The sequence below is a fragment of the Charadrius vociferus genome, unplaced genomic scaffold (genome assembly GCF_000708025.1).
Source record: "Charadrius vociferus isolate BGI_N301 unplaced genomic scaffold, ASM70802v2 scaffold407, whole genome shotgun sequence".
Taxonomy (NCBI): Eukaryota; Metazoa; Chordata; class Aves; order Charadriiformes; family Charadriidae; genus Charadrius; species Charadrius vociferus.
Window position 1 is genome coordinate 1,174,402 of NW_009649852.1, and position 8,723 is coordinate 1,183,124.

General features: G+C 54.0%; 1 protein-coding gene across 1 annotated transcript in view; it reads right to left on the minus strand.

Moving 5' to 3' along the window:
* Nucleotides 1-3,442: 3,442 nt before the first annotated feature.
* The window catches only part of C2CD3 (C2 calcium-dependent domain containing 3), a 64,318-nt gene continuing 59,037 nt past the window's right edge, over nucleotides 3,443-8,723 (minus strand). Inside the window, 1 exon segment of the mRNA XM_009890998.1 lies at nucleotides 3,443-3,577. Coding sequence (XP_009889300.1) covers nucleotides 3,443-3,577 — 135 coding nt within the window.

Consider the following 8,723-nt stretch of genomic DNA (forward strand, 5'->3'; position numbering starts at 1 on the left):
GCAGAGGGGCTGGAAGGAAAGAAGGAGGGGGGGCCGGTTTGAGGAGGAGCTGGGATGTTGCGTCAGACACGGCTTCAAGCAGGTGTCTGGTTTAGGGACGGCGGTGACCATGTGTCGTGGTGGCTCTGGCTGGCTTCAGTCAACCCTGAAAGCCAAATCCTGCCCCGTTTCCTCGCCTGCGCCCCTGGGGAAACCGAGGCACGGGGCTTCATCGCTCAGCCCGAGGCTGCTGTGGGAGTCACCAATGCTCACTCCCCCCACCCCCTGGCCAACACGGGGTGCCCGGTGAAAGCATGTCCCCCACGATGACCTGCCCAGGGCTGGGTCCCCCGTGGCCTCACCGTAGGGACCTCAGCACCGTGTCTCAGCTCCTGCCTTACACCTCTCTCCGCGCAGCCATCACCCTGAGACCTGGCTCCTTCCCTCTCCCCTTATATAGCACCCGGGAGGACATTCCAGCAGCCGCGGGGCTCGGGTGACAGTGAAACCCAGTTCCCCCGGTGGCATTTGAGTCGATGAGAGTGGGGTCACCCAGTACCCGTGACCAGTTGGCTGTTTTTCAGCCCTCTGCTCCCCCCTCGCAGGGCGCTGGCATGGGGGGGTGTGTGTGGGGGGTGTGGGGTGGTCCTGCCTGGACCACCAGCCCCCATCGGAGCAAAGCTTTGGGGCAGCAGCACCCGACAGCACGGTCCTGCCGTTTGGTGGCCGCTGGAACCTCAGGGATGGGCAAATAATTTGGGTTTTTTTAACCTAAATGTACTCTGGGGAGGAGGAGGTACAGAAAACACTTGCCCAAGGCTTTTAAAACGAGCGGTTCGGAGGCAGAGCAGGACCCAGCGCTCCCCCCGTGGGGCAGGTCGGACCCCTTTGCCCCCTGCCCACGGACCGCACAGCCGTAATTCATCCCGGGCAGGTGCCACGCTTGCCAGCGGCATTTCCTCCGCATGGTGTAACATGTCCCCCGGCTCACGCGGAGCGCCCCGAGGGCAGGGGGCCACGCAGAGGTAAATCCCTCCCGTGTTTTTGCTCCACACGACCAAAACCACGATGCGCTTCCGAGCGTGGCCATGTGCCGGGTGTGTAGCCGAGGCGAAGGACAGGGCTCAGGACAAGGCTGGAGGCCGAGCATGGGGTGACAGCTCAAGAAATGTCCCTTTTCCTCCATTTTTCTTAAAACTTGGTGCGTTTAACTCTTTGTGCTCTTTAGCGCTACCCGCACAAACCCAGCGCGCGTCCCTGCTGATGTGCAGAAAGACTCCGCTCGTGCACGGGAGCACGCAGGAGGGATTTCGAGCTGGTTTGAGACCCCGAAGCCACCTTTGCCCCGTCGATCGGGCTCCAGGCAGAAGCTCGTCTGGCACTGACGCCCCTCTCCAGCTGGCTGCCGTCTTGTTTTCCCGGCCGGTTGGACCGCGCTCCACCGCTGACCTCAGCACAAGAGGAAGAAGCTGTTTATCTCATGCCGGAGCTGTAACTCAGGAGTCAACATTGTCACCTCCTATGTCACCGTGTTCCCAACCTAGCGGGCATCCCGCTTGGGTTTTTTTGGGGATGCCACCGGGATCGGCAGCGGCAGGACGCCCGCGCGTCACTCCTGTTCTCGCAGGGAGGACGCTCGGGACGTGCCAGTGATGCACTTCAGCAGAGATAAAGTGACAACTAAACAGGAGTTGACGTGGTAGGCAGAAAAAGACTTGAAACAGGTTCAATGCTTTGGGTGAAAAAACTCCGCAGGTAGCATGCGGAGAGGGCAGAACAGATTTTTTAGGTCAAACCTGGCGTGGGGAAGTCGCGGTAGCCGTGAATCGGGCATTTAGGATTTCCCCTGGCGGAAACCAAAACTGCAGAGGTGGGAGGAAAAAAGGGATGCTGATACTTCGGTTCCTTCCGTCCTGAATTCAAAGCGTGGTGTGAAAAGCAGCATTCGCTCGCCTCCGAGGTGCGACTCCTTGCGCGCGGGCTGCGCTGCACAGAGACACACGATTCCTTTGCAAAGGAGCGACCTTCTCCCCCTCTACTCGGCACTGGTGAGGCCACAACTGAAATACTGTGTCCAGTTTTGGGCTCCCCAGTTCAAGAGGGACAGGGAACTGCTGGAGAGAGTCCAGCGAAGGGCAACCAAGATGATGGAGGGATTGGAGCATCTCCCGTATGAGGAAAGGCTGAGAGCGCTGGGACTCTTTAGCCTGGAGAGGAGAAGGCTGAGGGGAGACCTTATTATGGCATACAAATATCTAAAGGGTGGGTTGAAGGAGGATGGAGCCAGACTCTTCTCGGTGGTTCCCAGTGACAGGACGAGGGGCGATGGGCACAAGTTGGAACAGAGGAAGTTCCGTTCCAACAGATGGAAGAACTTCTTTAGGGTTGGGGTGACAGAGCAGTGGCACAGGCTGCCCAGGGAGGTGGGGGAGTCCCTTCTCTGGAGGTTTCCCAAACCCGCCTGGATGCAGTCCTGAGGGATGTGCTCTGGGCAGTCCTGCTTTAGCAGGGGAGTGGGGTGGGTGAGCTCTGGAGGTCCCTTCCAACTCTGAAAATTCTGTGATTCTGTGATTCTGTGATTCATGGTTTCGCGCAGCCACAGCATCTCCCAGGAAAGCAGTTCTACGACGTCCTCTCTCACCCGTTACCGGAGGCTCCTGGGGACGGAGTCCCGTCCATCTGCTAACGAGGGGCTCGTGACCTGGCAGTGGGACACTTTGCACCAGGTGACAAAAAAACAGGGGAATTTTATTGAAACACAAACACCGGAGAGCGGTACAAAAATAACTGAGTTCGGTTTGCATCGAAGTTCCATTATCCCAAAGGTACCTGACATAAAAATGTACAAAAATAATTTAGAATATGCCATATTTCTAGTAAAACCCTTTTGTACACACATCGGTATTTTACAGCTTGCTTGGGCATTGACACAAGCACGTTGGGCACGTACGTTCCTCCAGAATCGGCGAATTACGCTTCCCAGCGACTCTTTTTTGCAAGGCCACGGGGGAGGGAGGTCACCTTCTCCTCCCAACGCGCGGCACACGCCGGCACGGAGGCGGCAGTTCTCTCCTCGCCCCCCCGGGATGGCGAATTTCTAATGTTCTCTCCATCCTGTGGTTGGAAGAAAAAGGAGCTGTCGCAAAACGGGATGCTTTGTGCTTACTCATAAAAAAAATAAAGGTTAATTAGAGAAATTTCCCATGAATAAATCCAAGGAATTGCATATCTGGAGACCAGGTGACAGCTTATCGGTTACCCAAAGCCGTGAGTCAAGACAGACGTTCTCTCAGCTCCCCTTGGTTGACCACCAGGCTTTACGTCCCTCTAACAGGATGCCAATTAGGCAAATTAAAAATCAGAGCCTGAAACCTACAGCTTCCATCTCCTCTTCCCTGGAGAACTCGGCATTTCCCAGGCCGTGGCCCGGGAAGCAGCTGCTGCAGACGGCTTCTCGCCAACGCTATTCCTTCTTGGACAGCTGAGCGGAGAAGATCCTGGCGATTCTTTTGGTTTCCTCTTCCGAGAGATCGGCCGCGGGCTTAGGACGAGTCGGTCTTCGATACGGGATCGCCCCCGGCACAGCTCCGCTTCCGTTCTGCCGAGAGAGGGAACAAGAGGTTAGAGCTCCGCCAGCTCTGCCCCGCGCCTGTCTTTCTGATGGCGGCGAACCACGGGATCGTGCAGCGTGCGAGAAGTTGGATACACAGAAAAAAAGAACCCTCACGATGTGTTTTCTGTTGCTCCCCGGTTCTCCTCGGAAGGGTTTTTCCCTTGTTCCGCACGCCGAGAGGCAACTGTTTGGAAAAAGATCTGTTTGTTCTAACTTGAATAAAAAATTCCCCGATGGCGAAATATTTCCCCGCCCGACGCAGTAGGAGGTGCTGCAGTGCCATTCTTCCGCGGTGCTGCAGACAACAAAAGCTGAAGGCCAAAATTTGAAAGGTGCAAGCCACACCGTTTGGCTCTGGCAAGCCAACTCTGGATTTGCGAACATCTACCCTCAGCCAAAAGAATCATGCATCACACCGGCGTATTCACCGGGCTCCCACTCGCTGAATTTCGGAACCCCTAAGCGGAAGCCCACGACATGAAAACCACCGGTTTAAGCATTTTAACATCATCCGCGGTTTGCACGCCTCCTCCCAGCAGTCAGGCTTTCCCCCAGACCTTCCAGCAGCACTAAAGACGGCTATTTTCAGTGTCGAATCATAGAATGGTTTAGGTTGGAAAGGACCTTGAAGATCATCGAGTTCCACCCCCCCTGCCATGGGCAGGGACACCTCCCACTAGACCAGGTTGCCCAAGGCCACGTCCAGCCTGGCCTTCAACACCTCCAGGGATGGCGCCTCAACAACCTCTCTGGGCAACCTCTTCCAGTGCCTCACCACCCTCAAAGTGAACAACTTCTTCCTAATGTTTAATCTAAACCTGCCCTCTTCCAGTTTGAAGCCATTCCCCCTCATCCTATCACTCCATGCCCCAGTAAAAAGTCCCTCCCCAGCTCTCCTGTAGCCCCTTTAGGGACTGGAAGGCCGCAATAACGTCTCCCCGGAGCCTTCTCTTCTCCAGGCTGAACAGCCCATCATCCTCGTGGCTCTCCTCTGGACACGCGTGCTCCAGCCCTTGGATCATCCTCGTGGCTCTCCTCTGGACACGCTCCAGCAGGTCCACGTCCTACTCATGTTGGGGACTCCAGAGCTGGATGCAGTACTCCAGGTGGGGTCTCACCAGAGTGGAGTAGAGGGGCAGAATCACCTCCCTTGACCTGCTGGCCACACTTCTCCTGATGCAGCCCAGGGTACGGTTGGCCTTCTGGGCTGCGATGGCACGTTGCCGGCTCACGCTGAGCTTCTATTTTCAGTGCAGAAAGAAACCGGCGTTTTCCCCCAACTAATTTAGAGCCAGGTCGTGCCCCCGTGAAGCCCCGAGAGAGAAGAGATCCGTCTTCAGCTGCCTTTAGAGGCTGAAGCAAGCGGTGCTGTTTTAGGACACGCTGCTCATTAGCTGCGGGGTCAGGAAGGTCTCCCGGAGAGCGGCGTTTGATGTGGAAAGCCGATCCGCCAGTCCGGCCTTTCGCCTACATCCCTGGGCTGCTTCTCCATCCCGGCCGGGCTCAGCCTCACTGGGCACAGTCGCAACGGAAAGGTCTCCTAAGGTCATCAGAGAAACGGCGCCGGGATGGTGTTCCTGTGCGCTCCCCGCTTTGACGTGCACCGTTTGGGAAGGGAATAGGTTTGGGGATTTTTTTAGGAAGAATTGGTTTTGGAGATGTCTCGTGTTTGGTTACCCGCGCTTTACGGGCTCAGACGATGAGCGCGTTGAGTATTCGCCCCGCGACAGCATCGCCGGTGAAGATCCCGATGGGAAAACAGCCCCGTAGATAAAAAACGCTCCCTGATCTACGCATCCTGGGTGTACCGGTGCTCGTCAAGAGGCAGGGCAAAGCACAGGAGGCTAATTGTGAGCTAATTTAACATCAGCTACAATTTCTGCCAACGGACAAGATGGAGAGAGGCTGTAACCACCGGCCAAGAGCTCCTAAAGGATGATTTTCGGATCCGCTGACCCAGCCTGCTCCTGCAGAGCCGGATTCGGGAGACGGCCGGACCAACGCTCACAAAGACGGTGGGTTTGGTCGCCGGCCGGCCGGTTAATAAAAAGGATGACAAGGGTGGGAACAGCTCGCGTGGTTTCACATCCAGCGGTGCCGAAAAGGTTTGTGAGGAGCAAACTAGGAATTCCTACGGCCCAAATCTCCCACTTTCACACGGCCATTTGTGGCCGTTATGGGCAAAGACTTCTGTAAAAGACTTCAAACTGTATCCAAGAAAAAATAGCTTTGGCTCGTAATATTTGAAAGCACTGCCCGATTTTATCGGACTGAAAAAACGTACATTTCTATTGACGAGAATCCTTGCTTTGTTTTTCTTTCTTCCTAATGCTGCTCTGGGATTATTTTCCTAACCCAAAATATAAGGAGCCCAGAGAGATTAAACGCAAACCTGGCAAGATTAGAAGCCTAAAAACCAGCGGAGAGAGATGCTGGCTGCCCAAACCACCTCCCTTCGACAGCGTGTTCTGCTCCAGGTTGTCCAGAGAAGACCGGATCAGCAGCTTATTCTTCCCACGCTGGTTTCTGTGCCAGTTCTCCATGAAACAGCTGAAACACCAGTATTGGCTGGAGATGGAGAGTAACCAGCTCGCGCTGGCTCTGTGCTGGTCCCTGATCTCCGTACAGCGTCCGTCAGCAGTTCAGAGAGAAAAACGCTGAAGGTGAGAGCTCAGAGGACCGGCGAAAAGCTGCTGGTTTTAGCACGTCAAGCAGCGGTCGCTTCTGAACACCGGTTTTACGTGTTTGCAAAGAATTAGAATCATAGAATCATCACAGAATGGTTTAGGTTGGAAGGGACCTTGAAGATCATCCAGTTCCAACCCCCCTGCCGTGGGCAGGGACCCTCCCACTTAGACCTAGGTGTCCACTAGACATCTGGTGCTGAAGTTGCTGACATTAGTATTTCATGCTTATAGAGCTTAATGGTACCTGATTACGGTAACTCAGTGACTGACTCTTTAAGAAATATGTTATGGAAGGTTTCCATGGGCATAGCTGATAGGCAGCTTTTATTAGCACACTCAAAAGTTGTTCAATTCAGATGCTAACAGCAGACAAAATTAGCAGTTCCTATCCTGAGCCGAGTTGCATGAATATAAGAGAAGAGGCACATTACCTCAGGAGCTTAGGTGGGATGGGTAGGAAATGAGGATTCTTCCTTGGAACCACATCACCCTCTTACACAACCCACCCACTTCGGTCTCCATACATTCCAGCTTTTCACTCACCTCCTTGATAACACTGCTTCCCAGCTCAGCCAGCTGGCCTCCTCTCTGCAGGACACACACCTGCCCTCTCTGTAGTTTCATTATGGCTCCCCAGCTCTACCAGGGTTTGAGGTGCTTCATTAGAGAGCGATTGGTTAGGGCAAAGAAATCCTTGCACTTGGCCTTGTTGAACTGCGTGAGGTTGGCATGGGCCCACCTCTCCAGCCTGTCCAGATCCCTCTGGATGGCATCCCTCCCCTCCAGCGTGTCTCCCCTGCCAAACAGATTGCTACGGACTGCCCTGTCCCTCAGCCCAGGAAGGGCTGTAACTGTAACAAAACCAAAAAACTAAGGAAATTCTGGCTCTTAAATCCAATACTTGGGCCAAATTGAAGCGAAACAACCCCGTGCCGCTTCTCTGCGCTGGCACTGTCCTGAAGAAACTCTCCCTTCAGTCCCTAAAGGAGCTACAGGAAAGATGGGGAGGGATTTTTTAGCAGGGCCTGTGGTGATAGGACGAGGGGGAATGGCTTTAAACTCAAAGAGGGGAGATTCAGATTAGATATAAAGGAGAAATATTTCACGCTGAAGGTGGTGAGCCCCTGGCCCAGGTTGCCCAGAGAGGTGGGAGATGCCCCATCCCTGGAAACATTCCAGGTTGGGTTGGACGGGGCTCTGAGCAACCTGGTCTGGTTGAAGATGTCCCTGCTCATGGCAGGGGGTTGGAGCAGATGGCCTTTAAGGGTCCCTTCCCACCCAAACCGTTCCTTGAGTCTATGATTCCTTTCCTTCCAGCTGTCTGTCCTCTATGAGCGCCACGTTCTACCCTGAAGGAGGCTACGACCATAACACACCTAAACCAGACTGTCTGCACAACGACGCGCGTGCGGAAATCCTGCGGGAACTCATTGCAATATTAAACCCGACGCAGGTTTACACTGTAGCAGTGGCTCTCCGTCAAATTCCCCAAATTCCCCAAATTCCCTATTGAAGAGGGGCACGAGACGGCACTTCCTACCTCTCACAATTCCCCTCTCACGCGTACTTGTGCGATACGCGTCCTCGTGCAGAGGACTTTTTTTTTTATTTTTTTGCTTTGCACTAACCCAGTGACCCAAAATAACCTTACCCTGCTTGTAATTAAATTGATTCTAAAGGAGAAATTAAATGAGATTTTCTCTTTCGTTCTTAGCGTTCACAATCCAGAGGTGCCACACGATTTCTCTCGCCTCGGGTGACGCCAGGGGGACGTCGCAAACTTGAGCTGTTCCTGCTCTGGTCCGGTCGGCCGGAGAAGCTGCTGCAGAAAACGCCGCCTCTCGCTCACATGTTGCCATCCGCGTAATTGCATATCCCGAAAGAGCACTGTACTCTAAAAGTGAAAAGAGGACAGAAGAGCAGGTGTCTGCTGCTATTAGGTGACACCGAGGTGACGGAGAGCGGTTTGGACGTCCGTACACGAGGCGCGCTCGGCAAACACGTCACTCGTGTGCTGCTTCAGGTAGAAATGGCTAAAATACTCCTCCTCCCGTTTTCCTACCGCGGCGTCCATCCGCAGCAACGCAGAGGTGTTAAGATGCATGTTATCTATCCCGAGGACCTTCCTAAAAAAATGAACTTCCAGCTGTAGGAAGGGTTTAGCAGCTCTTCTCGCTGCTCTTCTACAGGCACAGGTGTGAAGAAAAGAAGTTTAAAAGCCCCGTTGTCGTTCCCCCAGCTGGCACAGACGGTCCGAAGCCTCGTGAAATTACACCTGCAGGTTTTGTTTCACCGACAGTTTTGGGATACGGCTACAGGAAAGAGCTACACTTCTATACTTCCCTCTGTATAAAGCTATTTTTCTTTGAAATACGCAAATTCCTTGCGCATAGAACATCCAGCAAGACATTCGAACCTCAACGCTGCATTTTTTAAGACGCTCT